This window comes from Chaetodon trifascialis, chromosome 3 (assembly GCF_039877785.1).
Source record: "Chaetodon trifascialis isolate fChaTrf1 chromosome 3, fChaTrf1.hap1, whole genome shotgun sequence".
NCBI classification, from domain to species: Eukaryota; Metazoa; Chordata; class Actinopteri; order Chaetodontiformes; family Chaetodontidae; genus Chaetodon; species Chaetodon trifascialis.
The window spans coordinates 353,213-373,090 of record NC_092058.1 but is presented as its reverse complement, the minus strand read 5'-3'; the positions used below and the strand labels follow the sequence as shown (position 1 = coordinate 373,090).

The window sequence follows — 19,878 nt, the reverse complement described above, 5'->3', positions numbered from 1 at the left end:
TCCATTCCAGACACGAAGACGCTCTGATTTGAATTCACAACATATTTATTTCACCAAGCGAAGCCGGCTGGCCGGCCGTCGGTCCGTCCTCTGCGTCAGCTGTCTGTCGTTAACGCTAACCTACCGCAGCTGCATCTTCTAAATAACGCCGCGAGCGGGAACTAATGCCGTGGCGTCGCCGCAGAGACACCCACGTGTTTTCTAAACCAGAAACATCAGACTCCATTCACAAAAACAGTCGTTTTATCATCATGTGACACACCTCATTCAAATGTGATGAAAACAAAATGACCTCCAACAAAACCATCCTGATTGGCTGTTTCCTGTTCATCATGAGCTCTGATTGGTTGAAATAAACTCTGCACTCAGGACACAGGATTGACTGTTCAGTCACAGAGGACTGGCTAGAAAAGCACCTCCACCTGCTCAAGTGTGTGTGTGTGTGCGTGTGCGTGTGTGTGTGCGTACCTGGTGAAGTACATGGTGGCGTCGGCCTCAGACTCGTGAGGTCTCAGTGCGTCGTAGACGTACTTCAGATCCTCCAGGTCAGAGAGTTCAGGGATCCCACAGGACAACATCTGCACACACACACAAGCAAATACACACACACACACACACACACACACACACACACATACAGATTCAGTTTCTATGGTTTCCTCTGCAGTGACCAGTCACACAGCTGTGATTTAGACCTCTGTACAAAGTGTGTGTGTGTGTGTGTGTGTGTGTGTGTGTGTGTGTGTGTGTGTGTGTGTGTGTGTGTGCATGCATGTGTGTGTGTGTGCATGTGTATGTGCATGCGTGTGCATGTGTCTTTGTGTATGTGCGTGTGTGTGTTCATGCGTTTGTGTGTGTGTGTGCGTGTTTGTGCGTGTCTTTGTGTGTGTGCATTTGTGTGTGTGCGCGTGTGTCTTTGTGTGTGTGTGTGTGTTCGTGCGTGTGTGTGTTCATGCATTTGTGTGTGTGTGTGTGTGTGCGTGTTCGTGTATGTGTTTGTGCGTTTGTGTGTGTGTGTGTGTGGACCCACCAGGCCCAGCAGGTTGAGGAACAGGTGTGTGTGTTTGCGGATCAGGTTGTACGCCTCGCAGCACAGATCCACAAAGTCGTGGAAGCGACTGGACGGTTTGTCTCCTCCGTTGATGACGTAGGCCATGTCGGAGGTGAAGACGAAGGGGGCGCGGTCCCTGCACGCATCACATGACCCACATCACACACCAATCACACAGAGAGATAAGAGGTTAAATCACCATTCTGTGAATGGAGGACTTCAGGATGAGTCCAGGACCATCAGGGTCCAGTTCTCTGAGCGAGGCTGAAGTGGTCCAGACTCACAGGACGTGATGACACTGAGCGCGGCGGCTGTCTGAACAGGCGCCGTCATCACAAACGGACATCGTGACCTCACCGTTTGATGTTCCCGAACATCTGCGCGTGTCCCAGGAACTTCCCGAAGTCGATGTGGAACATGTGACCGCTGGTCTTCAGCATGATGTTGTCATTGTGGCGGTCGCAGATTCCCAGGATGTAGGTCGCCACGCAGCAGCCGGCACACGAGTAGATGAAGTTCTCCACGGCCTGAACACAGCGAGTAGGATTCAGTGTTCTGTCTTCACACGTTCTTCATGTAAAGTCTCTCTACAGGATCCTGGACTGGACAGGTGCACCAGGTGAGTTACGCCAGGATCAGAACCAGGATCAATAATCTAAACGTGTGATGAATCGATCCATCACTGACCTTTGACCTCACAGCTGCATGACAACAGCACAGACTCTGAAGACCTGTCAGGTCTGTAACACATAGTGTGTGGACAGGTGTGTGCGTACAGGTGTGTGAGTACAGGTGTGTGCGTACAGGTGTGTGCGTACAGGTGTGTGAGTACAGGTGTGTGCGGACAGGTGTGTGAGTACAGGTGTGTGCGTACAGGTGTGTGCGGACAGGTGTGTGCGGACAGGTGTGTGCGGACAGGTGTGTGCAGACAGGTGTGTGTACCTTGTCGTACTGCTCGTCAGTAGGGTTGTGTTTCTGCAGCCAGTCGGCCAGCGGTCGGTCTTTAAAGGACCCGGTGACTCCATGTTCCACCTGGATCTTCCTCAGAGTGTCAGCATGAGGAATCATCTCCACCATACCTGAGAACAGGTAACATCACACCTGTCAATCATACCTGAGAACAGGTAACATCACACCTGTCAATCATGCCTGTCAACCAGAGCATGCTTTATTTGTTTATTTATATGGTATAAACCTGTCCTAATGCAGCATACACCTGTCCTTCCGTGGTATACACCTGGTGTGTCCTCACCTCGTCCTCTGCCGGTGGAGAAACATTTGAAGATGACCATTCTCATGTCCAGACCCTCCTGGATCCAGATCTTGTTCATGATCCGGATCATCTGCAGAGTCAGCATATCCTGCCGCAGGTCGTCTCCTGACTGGACAAAGACATCAGTCAATATGAACTGGACCTGAACTCAGAGATGAAGACGACAGGTAAGGACAGGTGAAGCCGTTTACCTTGAAGATGACATTGATGCTGTCTCCCAGAGGGTCCAGGTTTTGGAAGGACAGTTTGAGAGGAACAGCGTTGGAGTTGAAGAAGGAACATGACTACAAAAGACAGATGAGACATTTGACTGCATCTCTGAGACATCAGACATTTCTCCTAAAACGTGTCCCGATGGACAGACAGTGAAGTCTTAGAGGTAAATCTGTGACTCTGAGCTGAGCTGCACCAATCAGATTTCACTCACAGACCTGAAGAACTGACGAGAATTAACCCTCAGCTGAGACCTGACGAGTCCACATCGACGGACAGCGCTTGAATATTTAGTTCCTACAGTAACAGTTCCTCGTCTTTAGCAGTGAAGTCCACTGTCTTCTATGGAGGACAGAATGTTTGGAGTGACAGTCAACTATTTGATCAAACATTCAAGCCAAGTTCATCATAACGTGTTCATATTACAACGCTAACATGCTAATGTTCAGCATGTTAGCATGCTAACATTAGCTAACTGGTATGGTATGGTGGTAAGTATGGGACACGGTCACGTGACCTGATGCTGGCGCTGAAGGACACGTGATGAGAGTTCATCTCAAGGTGGACGTGAAGGTGTGAACCAAAGGACTGATGTTAGCATCCACAGAGCTACGACGCTAACGTGGCTAAAAATGCTTCTTGGTCACATGACACTGAGATGCCACCTCCATAAAGTGGTCCTCTTTGGTTTGAGACGTGGACACACGAGGAGACTTCAAACCAGCTGTGACTGGTGAATGAATGAGTGAATGTGCAGATGACGAGGTGTGTGTGCATGTGTTGTGTGTGCGAGATTGTGTGTTGTGTGTGCATGTCCTTCAGTACCTGGATGTTGATTCCTGTGACGAGCAGCGCCGGGTTCAGAGGAAGTCTACAGCTGCTGTTCACTGAGAAGAACTGCTTCATCTCCTCCAGACCGTCCCTGAGGACACACTGTGAGACACACACACACACACACACACACACACACACACACACACACACACACACACACACACACACACACACACACACACACACCATCATCATCATCATCTTCATGAGGAGATGAACTGGTTAACTGTCAGGCAGGTGTGTAGGTCATGGCGTGCTGAGGACCTGCTGCCCCCTGCTGGACGCTCCTGGAGCTTTTTAAGAAGAGGAGGATGACCGTGTTGATGAAGACCATGCTACACATCTGCTAAGTATCAAACTCTCCAGGACCAAACAAACAACTGGTCAGGACAGGTGACCTTTTCCAGAACCAACCCCTGACTCTCCCCCCTCCCCACCTGTCTGCTGGATGGCGTGGAGTCTCGGACTTTGTGAGCCACCTTGGCGAGGACGGAGACGAGCCAGCACTGGCGGTCGAACTCTTCACGGAGACCTCGACCGACGCAGCACAGCAGGGCCGCTAGAAGGTGCTGATAGCGAGCCCTGAACTGACTGTCCTGCAGGTTGTCCTTCAGCAGCCTGAGAGACAGAGAGGACAGAATTAAAGCTGGGGCTTCAGTACAGGTGAGAGAGCACTGATGTGTACAGGTGAGACAGCACTGATGTGTACAGGTGAGACAGCACTGATGTCATCAGTCAGGTGCATCACACCTCTTTGTGGTCTGGAGGAGGACCGACCTTCATCAAAGCCACATTCAGTCTTTGGTCTGAAGACGCTCAGTCCTTTTTCTGGGACACATGAGAATCCGGTCCTCCTCCTTATCAATGGCTGAACTGATCAGGGATCAGTTTGAGTTCAACCCGTCTCTCACACTTCTTGGACACTTAAACACTTTTTATCACTTGTACAGTTTTTAGGACTGTGTCACATGTGGAGTCACCTGAGACATCAACACTTAAAGACAGAGGACAGATGAAGCTCTGGACTCTGGTCTGTGGGACTCAGGTCAATAATGTTGTCCTCAAAGTGGACATAAGATGAAAGACTGACGGTAACAGCGTGGTGTTTCTGTGTGATCAGACGGCAGCTGACCAGAAGAGGTAGTGAGCGATGCGAATGTCCCCGATGGATCTCCGTAGGAGGAAACGAACCAGAGAGCTGTCCAGGTAACACTCGTACTTCAGAGCCTGAGACAGACACACAGAGACACGATCAGGACCACTTCTGCAGAGGGACACGTTGTCCAATAACTTGAACTCATGATGTCATAACACACCTGAATAGTGTCCACATTCAGCACAATGAAGGACAACTGATAACTCCTGTCAGCCAACCGCCACACTTCCTGCACACCTTTCACATTAAAAGCCCTAAAATGAAGGATTACGACCTTTAACTCTGTGACTGAGTCGTTAATTTTAGTGCATAGGTGTGTAAAAGGTGGGAAAACTGAAGAGAACTCCTCTTATTGTGAAAGGTCACAGTACCCTCAGGTGACACACAGGTGAGCTCCACTGAACACCTGAATGCACATGAAGCTGCTTTATTCTACACTGAATTCTGATCTGAACTCATCAAGACACGGAGATCAGAGACAGGAAGGACTCATGTCTCATGTCATCAAATGTAAAGACATAAGAAAATAAAAGCCCGGCTCTCTCTGCAGTTACAAAATAAAAGCCTCTCCTGCGAGTCACGTCACATCACCTGGACGAGCTGAGGCAGGAAGTCCAGCAGCTCTGGATCCGAGATGGAGTCCATCCACTGAACGGCCGTCCTCCTCAGCTCCTGGTCCGGGAACCTGAAACACACGCGTGATGATGTCACTCAGGTTGTCACGTGATGTCACTCAGAGCTTCAGACGGATAGGCGAGCGAGGACGTACGAGGCGTGGAGCAGTCCCAGAGCGTCCAGGTGACTCAGGCAGACCCACTGCCTCAGCAGGGCGTAGATGTCAGGCAGACAGGCCCACTGCCAGCAGGGGGCGCTGGCCAGGACCAGAGACAGAGCTGCACTCTCTGCCTGACAGAAGGCCTTCTTCTCCCACAGGAGACGCCTGTCCTCCACCGTCAACCTGCACACAGATCAACAGCAGCATAAAGAGGCTGAGAGGACAGCTGACTGAACACAGGACTGTGGACCTGAACAACTGTCCCACTGTGTGTGTGTGTGTCTCTGACCAGAAGACGGCCTTCTTGTGGAGGACGTCCTGCAGCTGGATCTGACTGACAGTGTCCAGTCTGGAAAAGTCGTACTGAGGACAGAAGTCTGCTGGAGGAGGAGTACTGAACCGGACCTCGAAGGATGAGGTGGGAAAGTCCACCTGAGACAGACAGACAGACAGACAGACAGACAGACAGACAGACAGACAGACAGACAGACAGACAGACAGACAGACAGACAGACAAGGAGACAGACAGACAGACAAGGAGACAGAGCAGGAGAGTGATTGTCAGTCTCAGATTTGTTCGTTCTGAGGCTTCGACAGTCTAAAATATTTACTACAAAAAGCAAAAACTGGAGACAAATCAGAAAAAGTAGTGTGGGACACCTGTCTAAAACACCTGCGGTCCTTTTGGACTGAGCGTGGACTGAGGCTGGACTGAGACTGATGATATTCCAGGTTAGGAACCTGAGAGCACAGACGGAGTCTGACTTCCTGTCTCACCTGCAGGATCACGCTGTCCGGTTGGCTGAAGTTTGGCGAGCTCGTCCGAGCGTTTCCACTCCTCCCTGGAGCTGAAGGCCACAGGCCGAGTAACTTCCTGCCACATGTCAGGACGCTGCAGACACACACACACACACGCACGCACGCACGCACGCACGCACGCACGCACGCACGCACGCACGCACGCACGCACGCACGCACGCGCACGCACGCACACACACGCACACACGCACACACACGCACACACACACACACTCCTATCAGTCCACACACACATCCTGCTGGTGGTTTGAACAGGAAGTGAGCTGCTGCTGTGGAGGAAATGATGTCATAAAGGCTCAGCTGGAGCCTGGAAAAAACAGGAAGGATACATCAGCTGCTCTGAACTGGTGCCTCGTCTGGTTGAATCACTCTGTTACACCTTTGACCACCTGCAGTGAAGTCACAGTGTCCTGCAGTACACCTGCACAACACTGCCTGCAAGGGGCGGCACCGAGCGTCAACATGCCGAGGTCAACGACACCAATCAGCTCTGAACGTCCCTCAACCTGAACGTCGCTCAGCCTGAACGTCGCTCAGCGTGAACGTCGCTCAGCGTGAACGTCCCTCAACCTGAACGTCCCTCAGCCTGAACATCGCTCAACCTGAACGTCGCTCAGCGTGAACGTCCCTCAACCTGAACGTCGCTCAGCCTGAACATCGCTCAGCCTGAACGTCGCTCAACCTGAACGTCGCTCAGCGTGAACGTCGCTCAGCCTGAACGTCGCTCAGCGTGAACGTCGCTCAGCCTGAACGTCGCTCAGCCTGAACGTCGCTCAGCCTGAACGTCGCTCAGCGTGAACGTCGCATATTTTCACTTCATCGCAGTTGGAAGTTGTTGAAAATAATCTAATAATTTGCTTTCATCCTAAGAAAAGTAGAAAGTGACTGAGATTGTTTGTAAGCTGCAGGAGAAGAATAAACAGGATATCAAACAAACAATCGAGCAGCAACTCTTCGGGGTGCAGCAGCTGCTTCCTCTCCGGTTAACTCACTGAGACACTTCACCTGCAGCACAGGTGTGCAGAACACACGACTGTGTGACTGTTGACGACACTGACGTCAGGTCTGCTTGTTAAAGGTAAAACTGTACATGAACATGCTGCCAACCTGCTGCTCTGAACTGCTTGTTGCTCTTCCTCTCTGAGAGTCACCCGTTCGGTTAGGTTAGCTTAGCTTAGCTTAGCATAAAGAGCAGCTAGCCCGGCTCTGTGCACAGGGAACAGAATCCACTGATCAACACATCAACATCAGCTTTGATTTTCTAAAAGGCGTTTCTGGTCGGGGAGCAGTGGCTTCCTGTGTCACAGCATCACGTGACTCACTGTCTGAAGTTGAAGAGCGGCATGGTGACCCAGCCCAGAGCCTCGATGCTGCGGCGCTGCTTCCCCTTCTCCTCGGCTCCTCCGGGGGGCGGCAGAGAGCTGGCGTACAGTGTCACCGTCAGCTGAGACTCTCTGGGCAGCTGGTTGATCTGCACCGGGAAGCACACCCTGCACACACGGGGGGTGGGGGGGGGGGGGCAGGGGGCGGGGGGGAGAACAGGATGTTTTCTAGACCCAGACCAAACAACACGCCGCTCGCACCTGTGCCCTTTCCTCTACTTCCTGTGTGTTGTGCTTTGACCTTACTGCAGTGTGTACAAGTGAGGCTGTGATGTCATCATTCTGACAGGTGAGGAGCAGGTGACGTACATACCTTTGGTCCCACACCACCAGGTGGAACAGGTATTTGCTGACCGACTGTTTGCTGGTGTGCTGCGGCGCGCAGAGCTCCGCCCCTCCATGAGTCAGAGAGCAGGACAGGAAGAAACCCTCATAACTGACCAATCAGAGAACAGGATGGAGACATGATGTCATGATGAGTGTGTTTATAGATCTCATGTCTTATTTAATGTCTATTAGTTTCCACTTAAATGTGTTATTCCCATCGAACGGAACATTAATTTGTGTTCTGCGCATGTTCTATTCACAAGGAACAGGTTATTCCAGAATACTGACCATAACCCGAATACTGACTGCATGTAAACATAGTCACTGATCCCACACCGGAGTCGAACCGAGAATCTTCTGATCCATTGTGCCCCTGGCCCAGCCATCAGCCAATCAGGTCTCACTTCTCTATACATCGCAGTACTGTCGTTGTTAGCATGTGAGGCTCAGTGGTGCTTTGAGCTACATGCTAACGTCAGCATGCTAAGCATGCTAAGCCTGATGGGGCAGCTAGCTTGACTGCAGACTCTGATCTAAACACACACCTGCAGGTGGCGCCACAGTCACAGCACAGCACACACAAAGACACTCACTCACACACATACACACTCACACACACAAACTCTCTCACACACACTCACACACACAGATGGTGTGTGATGCTGACAGCCAGGTGTCCGGCGAATCCGGCGGCTTGGCCTCCTCTCAGAGGTCAAAGGTCAGGTCTGGTTCCCAGGCAGTCAGCCCTTTGTCCCAGCAAAGAGAGTGTGTGTGTGTGTGTGTGTGCGTGTGTGTGTGTGTGAATGGGGGAGGGGCAGCAGGAAGCAGCTCTCAGTCTGAGCTGCCTTTGTTTGGGCCTCTGTGCTGCTCTGAGATCAGCTGAGTCATCAGTCTGTTTGTCCTCGCTCTGACTGTAATACCCCCAGCAGCCTGCAGGGGACCTCACACTCACAGTGCTGCTGCGTTATGGCTGTGTGTGTGTTTGTGCGGCCGTACCTGGCAGCCCAGGTGATGGGGATGCGGTGAGCGGCGTGCACGTTGAAGGACAGCACGTTGGTGACGAGGCCGGCCTCCTGCACCGGCGCCGTGCAGCACTGGCTCTGCGGCGTCGTGTGGAAGTTGGCGTTGAACGTGCTGCAGTACAGCTCCACCAGGTCCAAGATGGCTGCCGTCAACTTCTCCACCACTTTCTCTGTGAAACGAGGCGACACAGCGGCGCGTTAGCTTTGGCTGAAACTGAGGTTCAGCTCGGCGGCTTCTTGTCACTCGTTCAGAGCCGCTAAACCTGGAACTACTTTCTCCTGAAGAAATAGTCCCTCTGAAACCTCTGCAGCGTGTTTCAAACTCCCAGAAGCCCCACAGAGGCGGACATGAAACATTAAAGCAGCCTGAGAGACATCAGAGCATCAGAGGACGAAGACAATCTAAGAGACAGTGCGAGGAGTGTGGACCATCAGCTGATGCTGATAGATTTGATTTGAGCCGCTCAAGGCCGCAGACAACCGGCGCCGTGACGCACGTACCTCTGTTCTCTCTGAGCGCCAGCACTGAAGCATCCTGGGAGGACAGACAGAGAGGAAGCCATGAAGAGACAGCGTCAGAGACAGCGTCAGAGACAGTGTCAGAGACACGCACGGGCTGTCAGCTGATGCTTTGGGAACATAAAGAACCGCTTTCACCTTCAGGACTTTGGGCTGCAGACGACAGGGGCATGCTGGGAGCTGGCTGAGGGCGGCAGTCACATCAGGCGTTTCCACGGCAGCTAACGAGCTGCAGAGCGCCTTCACTGATTGGACGAGACGCTCCACGTGCAGCGGCAGCTCCACCTGAGGAAACAACGGAAGAGGAAGAGGAAGAGGAAGAGGAAATGTGGACTCATTTAGAATGTGAGGACGTCGGAGGAAGTGAGGACACTTTGTAAAGTGGAGACTTCCTGTCAGTGTCTCTCGTCCCCTCTGGTTCAGTTTGGCGCCTGAATTATAGTTCAGAGTTGTTTGATCATTTTATTGATTGATTGTTTGATTGATGGTTTCTGTGCTTTAACTCTTCAGCTACTTGAAAACAGTCTGAACTCTGTGAAACATCAATAAACCAGAATCAATCATCAATAATCAAACTGTTCACTGACAGCAGCTTCATGAGTTCATCTCCTTCATCCAATCATGTGTTCACAGAGTGGTGAACCTCGCTCCGTCCAATCCATGTTGGACTGAGTACGATGACAGTGTGATGCGGCGTGGAGTCCGACAGGAAGCAGCCGTCAGCGACGTCGCTCACGTCTAAAACCATCGACTGAACACTGACTGGACCAAAACGAGACACCTGAACCTGACGGGACATGGTGTCCACCAGGGTCCTCGGGTGTGACGTACCTCTGACAGCAGGAAGGACTCGGCCTCGTTGTGAAACGTGTCCAGCAGCAGAGTCAGAGCCTCCCTGAACACACACAGCAAACATGGAAAAGATGAAATCCCAGTTACAAACACAGCTGCTCCCAGTCCAAGCTGTCAGAGCGCTGCAGAGGCACAGGCTCCGCCCCTCACCTGGTGACGGTCTGTTTGATTGGACGCTCCTGCAGCAGGATGCTGTGGTTCATGGTGGACAGCGTCTCGTCGTCGTCTTTCTGTTAAATAAAAACAAAGTGACGTTCACTCGTCCGCAGATCAAACCGGCCCACTGGACCGACACTCTGCTATTGGCCAGCCTCTGGAGGACGGGCGGTGACATCACCAGGCAACACACAGCAGCCAATAGCAGAGAACCTTTTCAGTACCTGCTTCTGCTTCTCAGAGTGTTTCCTGCTGGCGTCAACAAAACTGTGCTGGAAGCAAACCAGCGAGAACCGAAGCGCCACCACAGGAACGCTGTCTACAGTGTGTGTGTGCATGCGTGCGTGTGTGTGTGAGAGTGTGTGTGTGTGAGAGAGAGAGTGTCTGTGTGTGTGCGTGTGTGTGAGTGAGAGAGAGAGTGTGAGAGTGTGTGTGAGAGTGTGTGTGTGTGTGAGAGAGAGAGTGTGTGTGTGTGTGTGTGTGAGTGTGTGTGAGTGTGTGTGTGTGTGTGTGTGTGTGTGTGTGTGTGTGTGTGTGTGTGTGTGTGTGCGTGTGTGTGTGAGAGTGTGTGTGTGTGAGAGAGAGAGTGTCTGTGTGTGTGCGTGTGTGTGAGTGAGAGAGAGAGTGTGAGAGTGTGTGTGAGAGTGTGTGTGTGTGTGAGAGAGAGAGTGTGTGTGTGTGTGTGTGTGAGTGTGTGTGTGTGTGTGTGTGTGTGTGTGTGTGTGTGTGTGTGTGTGTGTGTGTGTGTGTGTGTGTGTGTGTGTGTGTGTGTGTTCTGACCGTGCGGGCCAGCTCCGTGCTGATGGCTGATCTCTTGGTGAGAAAAAGTAGGACGTCCCAGTCGAACTTCAGACACTGTTGAACAAACTCCAGACTGGCCAGAGTCTGAGAGCTGACAGAGAGACGGACAGAGAGAGACGGACAGAGAGACAGAGGGAGAGACAGACAGAGAGAGACGGACAGAGAGACAGAGAGAGAGACGGACAGAGAGACAGAGGGAGAGACAGACAGAGAGAGACGGACAGAGAGACAGACAGAGAGACGGACAGAGAGACAGAGGGAGAGACAGACAGAGAGAGACGGACAGAGAGACAGACAGAGAGACAGACAGAGACAGAAGGAGAGACAGACAGTTCAGAGTTACTCAGTTATTGTTTCACTGCAGGAAGTTCAGTCAAATCTACAGTTTATCAGACTGAAACACACTTCCACTTACAGCACACACACACACACACACACACACACACACACACACACACACACACACACACACACACACACACACACACACACACACACACACCTGCAGCTGTCTCCATATCTTTTTTTCAGGACTGATGTTAATGTATGAATCCCCAGAGAAGGAGCTGATGAAGTTTATATGTGTGTGTGTGTGTGTGTGTGTGTGTGTGTGTGTGTGTGTGTGTGTGTGTGTGTGTGTGTGTGTGTGTGTGTGTGTGTGTGTGCGAGTGTGGACATCAGTGTGCTGGTTTCAGAGCAGCCACAGCTCAGCTGCAGTCTGTCATTATGAGAGTCAGCGTGTGAACCACAGACCACAGATCAGTTCAGCGTTCAGCTCGCTGCTTTCATGTGAGGCCAGAGGAGTCCTAACACTGCTGATGATGATGACGATGAAGAGTCACACCTGTGGTCGCAGCTCAGGTGGGACTGTTTTCTTTCTCCCACCTCTGTTATATAAGTGTGCAAGTGAGATGTCCCACAGAGGCCACCGTACAGACCATAAAGCCTTTCATTCAGATAAGGGCACAAACAAACTTTACATCTGTCAGGTTCAAAGGTCAACAGAAACACACACATCCCTGACACAGGTCAGAATGCAGTGATGTAACCTGGTTTCTCCAGAGCCCCGCCTCCTCACACCCCGCACGCTGTCATTGGCTGGGAGCTACACGCCCGCCGCTCACAGTCCAACGACAAACACGTGTCAGAGACGACCTGTTTCTGTGCTGAAGGAGCTCATCAGGTCGCTGGAGGGTCAATCTGAAACAACGCCGTCATGGAGGAACATCGTCAGCTGACATTTTAGCATTTAGATACTGAAGATTCACTTTGACCAAATCTTGAATATTTGAAAGGAGAGGAACGCCGCAGAATGACGTCAGCAACACGTCCTGAGCCTTTACAGAGCAGCAGCTCAGTTTCCTGATGTGTGATGAGTGTCACAGCCTCAGGGGGGCGCTGTGACCGCCACAGACCTCCTTACTGACACTGGTACGTCTGTGAACGCGCAGCAGAAAAAACATCTGTCCACCAGCAGCTCTGCAGACACACTGAAGGTAGTGAAACCGCCACTCAAGCACGACGAATGAAAGCAGAGCGACCACAGGCGCCGAGGGACTTTCCTACAGCTCGGCTTCACATGTGATGAGAGTGACATCACATCATGACACGCTTCAATGTCCCAGCAGCAGAAGAAGAGGAAGCAGGAGGGATCAATAAAAACAATCGGTATCATTTTTCTGTCAAATGCAGCGAGACTGAAATATGACTGAAGTGTCTTCATGTCCAACACAGACGGATAATAACTCATATAAAATAACACCTGAGTCACCTGTGAGGTCGACAGGCTACACTCATGCTAGCTGCTGCGTCGGGCTGTGCTTAGCATGCTGTTGTTAGCATGTAGCTCAAAGCACTGCTGTGCTGAACACGCTCACAGTCACAACGCTAACGTGAACACAAAGTCCAGCTGAGGCCGATGGGAGTGTCGTTAGTCAGCAGGTGTTGGTGGTCGTTAACCAAAGCATGAGACTTGTTAACATGGTGACCTGATGGTGGCGCTACATGAACAGTCAGAGGATCAATTAAGTTAGTAGATTTCATCCTGAGGGGAGCGTGAACGTCTGAAGCTCGTTTCATCTCAGTCCATCAAACAGCTGTTTGATGTTTCAGCATCAAAGTGAAAGACTGATGTTAGCTTCTGTCGCGCTGCTAGCATGTGTCAACACAGAGGTCATCTCAGCCAGATCAACGACCAGCTGCAATCAGCCTCAGATCAATGATCAGCTTCAGTTCAATGATCAGCTTCAGATCAACGACCAGCTGCAATCAGCTTCAGATCAATCATCAGCTTCAGTTCAATGATCAGCTTCAGATCAACGACCAGCTGCAATCAGCTTCAGTTCAATGATCATCTTCAGATCAACGACCAGCTGCAATCAGCTTCAGATCAATGATCAGCTTCAGTTCAATGATCAGCTTCAGATCAACGACCAGCTGCAATCAGCTTCAGATCAATGATCAGCTTCAGTTCAATGATCAGCTTCAGATCAACGACCAGCTGCAATCAGCTTCAGATCAATGACCAGCTTCAGTTCAATGATCAGCTTCAGATCAACGACCAGCTGCAATCAGCTTCAGATCAATGACCAGCTTCAGTTCAATGATCAGCTTCAGATCAACGACCAGCTGCAATCAGCTTCAGATCAATGATCAGCTTCAGTTCAATGATCAGCTTCAGATCAACGACCAGCTGCAATCAGCTTCAGATCAATGATCAGCTTCAGTTCAATGATCAGCTTCAGATCAACGACCAGCTGCAATCAGCTTCAGATCAATGATCAGCTTCAGTTCAATGATCAGCTTCAGATCAACGACCAGCTGCAATCAGCTTCAGATCAATGATCAGCTTCAGATCAATGATCAGCTTCAGATCAACGACCAGCTGCAATCAGCTTCAGATCAATGATCAGCTTCAGATCAACGACCAGCTTCAGATCAACGACCAGCTGCAATCAGCTTCAGATCAATGATCAGCTTCAATCAGCTTCAGATCATTGATCAGCTTCAGTCAGCTTCAGAGCACTGATCAGCTTCAGTCAGCTTCAGATCATTGATCAGCTTCAATCAGCTTCAGAGCATTGATCAACTTCAGTCAGCTTCAGATCATTGATCAGCTTCAGTCAGCTTCAGATCATTGATCAGCTTCAATCAGCTTCAGATCAATGATCAGCTTCAGTCAGCTTCAGATCATTGATCAGCTTCAGATCATTGATCAGCTTCAGTCAGCTTCAGATCATTGATCAGCTTCAGATCAATGATCAGCTTCAGTCAGCTTCAGATCATTGATCAGCTTCAGTCAGCTTCAGATCATTGATCAGCTTCAGATCAATGATCAGCTTCAGTCAGCTTCAGACCATTGATCATCTTCAGACCACTGATCATCTTCAGATCATTGATCATCTTCAGATCAATGACCAGCTTCAGATCAATGATCAGCTGAGTTAGCTGCTGGGTTGTTTGCTAGCGTTAGCTCCCAGCACAGACTGAGCTCAGCAGAATCTGTTCAGAGATCAGTTCAGAAAGGCCTTGTTCACCAGCAGCAGCAGCAGCAGATCTCAGATCAGCTGACAGGATGTCTTTCATGTCTTTCATCTTCTGGGCTCAGCGCCTGTTCAGGGACCGTGGGACTTCAGAGGCTCTTACTTGTGGAGGAACTCGTCGTGTCCGCACACCTTCAGCAGGTAGTGGTCCACGTCCATGTGGTCCAGGTCATCCTGAGCGTAACACAGGGTCTGATAGATGAGCAGGTCCACCGTGGACGAACCTCAAACGCAGAGACAGACACAGGTCTTCACCATTACAGGTCAAAAGTCCTTCAGCTCCGACCAATGAGCTGGGACTTCTTTTACTGTTAAATACACTGTACATACCAGTAATCTGTGTACATACGCTTATAAACACATATATAATACACACGACTGTACTCACTTCATATATTTGAAAACTTTAATCATTTCACGTAGATTTGTGGCTCTGTGTCACATCACGGATTTAATGTGAAGTGAGGTTTTTCTTGCAGTAACTTTGATTAAATTAACTTTTCTTTTGTAAACTGAATTCTTCCGACAGCTGTTTTTTCTAAACTCATGACTTTATTGTCACCACAGTATTTTTTCTCACATGTTGTTAACTTTATTTTTCACACTCAGGTTCGTCACTCAAAGAACAAAGCTCTCGGCCAGTCCAGGCTTTTATTTTGAAGGAACAGCCACCATCGCTGTTATTATTGTCACTGTCATCCATGTCAGTCACATGCGGGCGGCGTCTTACCATCGCAGGTAAAGGTGAGAGGCTCCCTGAAGTGCTCGCTGATGACCGTGACCTTCACGCTGACCCCCAGACCCTGATGCAGCTCCTCCTGACCGACCGGCGGCGACCAAACGAAGCCGGCGTTCTTCGAGCGGTCGCTGTGCGGGTACGCCGAACGCAACCTGCAGACAGACACAGACAGAGACTGACAGAGTACTGACAGAAACACTGCAGTTTGTCAGCACTCGAGGTACACGACAGGTTTGCTGTGGACATCAGCAGAGAGGTCAAAGGTCACAATGACCTTGTTATTTATTTATTATTTACACATTTACAAAAATGAATCAAACAAACAGCAAAGAGGAAAATAACAGTAAAATGACTTCATCAGCTGAGCGTTACATAAACACTGCACGTGCATGTGTGTGCGTGTGTGTTTGTACTCTGTGTGTTTGTACTGTGTGTGTGTATTTGTGTTTATACTGTGTGTGTGTGTGTGTGTGTGTGTGTGTGTGTATGTGTTCCTAGTGTGCATGTGCGTGCGTGTCTTACTCACACATCCAGCATGTGACAGAAAGCGGCCACCTCCTCGTCTCTCTCCTCGGACACCTGGAAGAGTTCATATCCAAATCCATTGACCCTGGAGGCCAGAGACACCTGCCAATCACAGACAGAGCCGGCCAATCAGAGCAGAGTTCCACGTGATGATGTGACGTCTTTCTAACTGATAACTTTCGTTGACAAACACAGCTCGGTGTGTCGACTCTCCACAGCAGCCTTCGGGTTTCTCCGTGTGTCACGTTCAGTAAAATGTCGTTGTTTCATTCACTGAACGTAAACGGCGCCGTCAGCTGACATGGCGCCTTCAAATGGTTGCTAACGTTGGCGTGTGGGAGGCGCTTTCATTCACAGATCTGTGACTTTGGCCGTTTGCGAAGGACTGTGCTTCGAGCACAGCGGTGAAACGAGCTGAAACGCCTGTGACTCATCTCGACAGGTACGCTCAGGTGCTGAAGACATCAGGTGCTGTTCATACCTGTACTCAGTGATCGGATGAGCCAGGTGTGATCGGATGAGCCAGGTGTGAACGGGGCCTGGTAGGACGACAGAGGGAGCCTCACCTGCCACCTCAACAACTCTACCTGTCGCCTGAAGATCAAGTGGACCGGCGCTGAGCTGCCGGTCTCACCGTCTCTAGATCACAGCTGGTCTGACTGGTCTGACTGGTGACACGCTGTGTTCACCGTCCAGCCATGACCAGCAGCAGAGAACTGCTTACTCATACAAATACACACAAATACACCTGAAGTATGACGACACACAGCTGAGTATCAGCACTCGGAGTACACGTTAAACTGCAGTATAGTGTGGTCATGTGGATCTCGGATCAGGTCTGCTTGACTTCAGACAACGAACAGAGCAGCGATCAATAATCTATGAACTGAATTTACAAACACTAAAGCTGTGACACACAGCACAGAATACACGAATACTGTACAAATACTGCAGGTACTCTGAGTACTGTGACTGTGTACTGTCCTGTGATAATGTTTGCTATGAGTTTAACTGAAGACCATCAGAAGGGATGGAAGTTAACATGACATTTAAAATAAAATCACCTTTTTACAACATTCAGTGACATCATAATGACATCACACAGGTGACAGGAAGTTGGATGTCAAGGGGACCAGATAAATCCACAGTTCTTACCGGATCTGCAGAAACCCGCCGCTGGTTCTTGTTGCTCTTGGGACCGGGGACGTATGTCCTGGGCGGAACCTGAGGCGGGAGGGTCTTACTCCGAGCCACGGGCTTCCCTGATTGGTCCCCGTTGGCCCTTCGACCTCGAGGAGCTTGTTGGCTCCCGTTGAGCCGGGACAGCGAGTCATTGATGTTGTCGTAGTTCAGCTCTCCCGAGGTGACTTTGGGCTGATCCACGTCTGGCGTGAACAGGTTCACGTTGCGGGGCACGGTGGACCCTCGAGAGGGCAGGAAGGGGTTCTCTGACCCTGACGATGGGGGAATGGGGTTTCTTGGGGGGATGGCGGGGGGAACATCATCTGGAAGAGAGGGGAAGCCTTTGGGGAGAAACCCTGACCCAGATTCAATTGAGTCGCCGGGGCTGGAACCTGAGCAGTTCCTGAACTTGCTGGCCTCTGGACTGTCCAGGATGTACAGGGACTCCTTGATGTAGCCTCCCTGAGGGGGGGGCACCCTGGTTGGAATGGAGTGTGAAGACTGTGACCCTCCAGGCTGGTTCAGGGAGGGGTCAGATCCAGAGAGGCTCCTCAGCAGACTTCCTCCTGTGGGGTCTGGACTGGGCTGACCGGGGGTGGGTCGGGGGCGCTGGATGGTGGGATTCGGGGTCTTGGAGCGGGTTTGACTGGGAGCTCTAGAGCCAGGGGTCAGGCTGGTCCCTGTACCACTCTTGTCCTGTTTGAGTCTGGACAGGGCGTCGTACTCCATCTGCAGGGCCTCGGCCAGGACCAGCTCCTTCTGACTGAGACCCAGAGCCTCCAGACAACTCCAGCCAGCCTCGCCGCTCTCCTTCTGGGTCTGAGCCGCCGACATGATGCCTCCACAGCAGAGAGCGAGCAGGACGGGGGAGGACCTCAGCTGAACTACCAGAGCCAGCAAGGACACATGGAGCTGCCGGGGACAGAGGACAGACAGTGAGACATCCAAACGTCACCGTCACCGTTTCATGTTGTGATTTTGAACTCTGACGTTCACGAGGTGGCAAAGTCAACGCACAGTTAATCAATAACATGAATGAAGTTCAATCAAATCTACATGTTCGAATTAATGTCACGTACGTCGTCCAGCAGAGATAAAAACTACCTGCACCATGTCTGTTAGCATGTCTGTTAGCATGTCTGTTAGCATGTCTGTTAGCATGTCTGTCCCCATGTTTGTTAGCATGTCTGTCCCCATGTTTGTTAGCATGTCTGTTAGCATGTCTGTCCCCATGTTTGTTAGCATGTCTGTCCCCATGTTTGTCAGCATGTCTGTTAGCATGTCTGTCCCCATGTCTGTTAGCATGTCTGTCCCCATGTCTGTTAGCATGTCTGTCCCCATATTTGTTAGCATGTCTGTCCCCATGTCTGTTAGCATGTCTGTTAGCATGTCTGTCCCCATGTTTGTTAGCATGTCTGTCCCCATGTTTGTCAGCATGTCTGTTAGCATGTCTGTCCCCATGTCTGTTAGCATGTCTGTCCCCATGTCTGTTAGCATGTCTGTCCCCATATTTGTTAGCATGTCTGTCCCCATGTCTGTTAGCATGTCTGTCCCAATGTCTGTCCCCATGTTTGTTAGCATGTCTGTTAGCATGTCTGTTAGCATGTCTGTCCCCATGTTTGTTAGCATGTCTGTTAGCATATATGTCAGCATGTCTGTTAGCATGTCTGTCCCCATGTCTGTTAGCATGTTTGTTAGCATATGTCAGCATGTCTGTTAGCATGTCTGTTAGCATGTCTGTCCCCATGTCTGTTAGCATGTCTGTCCCCATGTTTGTTAGCATGTCTGTTAGCATATATGTCAGCATGTCTGTTAGCATGTCTGTCACCATGTCTGTTAGCATGACTGTCACATCACTGACATGATGACAGACATGCTAACAGAGACAGACTGATACATACATCTTTAGTTCTGGACGAGTCTTCAAGACGTAAACTTTAAATCTCAAGTCTTACTTCAGGATACACAAATACACAAAGTATTTGTACTCGGGTGAAAGGCTGACAGAGGCAGTAGAAAACTAAAGGTTAGATGTGTAAGGACGCCTTCAGTCTCATTGTCCTCTGTTAAACTGAGACATCTTTGTTCGTCCCCGTGCATAGAGACACAGCAGAGACTTGTTCAGTATCTGACCAACAAACCTGCAGCCGAGCGAGGAAGAAGGAAGGAAACGCAAACACAATGAGGAGGAAAGAATGAAACGAAGAGGAAGTGAAACCATGAAGAGCAGCTAAGACCTGGTGAGGTCCAGGATGAGACCTGGTGAGGTCCAGGATGAGACCTGGTGAGGTTCAGGATGAGACCTGATGAGGTTCAGGATGAGACCTGGTGAGGTCCAGGATGAGACCTGGTGAGGTTCAGGATGAGACCTGGTGAGGTCCAGGATGAGACCTGGTGAGGTTCAGGATGAGACCTGGTGAGGTCCAGGATGAGACCTGATGAGGTCCAGGATGAGACCTGGTGAGGTTCAGGATGAGACCTGGTGAGGTCCAGGATGAGACCTGGTGAGGTTCAGGATGAGACCTGGTGAGGTCCAGGATGAGACCTGATGAGGTCCAGGATGAGACCTGGTGAGGTTCAGGATGAGACCTGGTGAGGTTCAGGATGAGACCTGGTGAGGTCCAGGATGAGACCTGGTGAGGTCCAGGATGAGACCTGGTGAGGTTCAGGATGAGACCTGGTGAGGTTCAGGATGAGACCTGGTGAGGTC

The 19,878-nt window shown here is 50.6% G+C and overlaps 1 protein-coding gene across 1 annotated transcript in view; it reads right to left on the bottom strand.

Moving 5' to 3' along the window:
• The window catches only part of pik3c2b (phosphatidylinositol-4-phosphate 3-kinase, catalytic subunit type 2 beta), a 33,843-nt gene that overhangs the window by 9,097 nt on the left and 4,868 nt on the right, over positions 1 to 19,878 (bottom strand). The window contains exons 2-26 of the mRNA XM_070958764.1: positions 17,142 to 18,080; positions 15,988 to 16,088; positions 15,453 to 15,613; positions 14,826 to 14,946; positions 11,160 to 11,271; positions 10,374 to 10,453; positions 10,203 to 10,266; positions 9,510 to 9,656; positions 9,354 to 9,387; positions 8,827 to 9,022; positions 7,817 to 7,939; positions 7,444 to 7,611; positions 6,080 to 6,194; positions 5,592 to 5,734; positions 5,297 to 5,485; positions 5,119 to 5,212; positions 4,504 to 4,598; positions 3,809 to 3,989; positions 3,363 to 3,470; positions 2,516 to 2,608; positions 2,304 to 2,433; positions 1,994 to 2,130; positions 1,409 to 1,578; positions 1,031 to 1,187; positions 469 to 578 (exon numbers count right to left, since the gene is read on the bottom strand). Of these exons, the coding sequence (XP_070814865.1) occupies positions 469 to 578; positions 1,031 to 1,187; positions 1,409 to 1,578; positions 1,994 to 2,130; positions 2,304 to 2,433; positions 2,516 to 2,608; positions 3,363 to 3,470; positions 3,809 to 3,989; positions 4,504 to 4,598; positions 5,119 to 5,212; positions 5,297 to 5,485; positions 5,592 to 5,734; positions 6,080 to 6,194; positions 7,444 to 7,611; positions 7,817 to 7,939; positions 8,827 to 9,022; positions 9,354 to 9,387; positions 9,510 to 9,656; positions 10,203 to 10,266; positions 10,374 to 10,453; positions 11,160 to 11,271; positions 14,826 to 14,946; positions 15,453 to 15,613; positions 15,988 to 16,088; positions 17,142 to 18,002 (3,890 nt within the window). The 5' untranslated portion in view covers positions 18,003 to 18,080. The remainder of the gene's footprint in view (positions 1 to 468; positions 579 to 1,030; positions 1,188 to 1,408; positions 1,579 to 1,993; positions 2,131 to 2,303; positions 2,434 to 2,515; positions 2,609 to 3,362; positions 3,471 to 3,808; positions 3,990 to 4,503; positions 4,599 to 5,118; positions 5,213 to 5,296; positions 5,486 to 5,591; positions 5,735 to 6,079; positions 6,195 to 7,443; positions 7,612 to 7,816; positions 7,940 to 8,826; positions 9,023 to 9,353; positions 9,388 to 9,509; positions 9,657 to 10,202; positions 10,267 to 10,373; positions 10,454 to 11,159; positions 11,272 to 14,825; positions 14,947 to 15,452; positions 15,614 to 15,987; positions 16,089 to 17,141; positions 18,081 to 19,878) is intronic.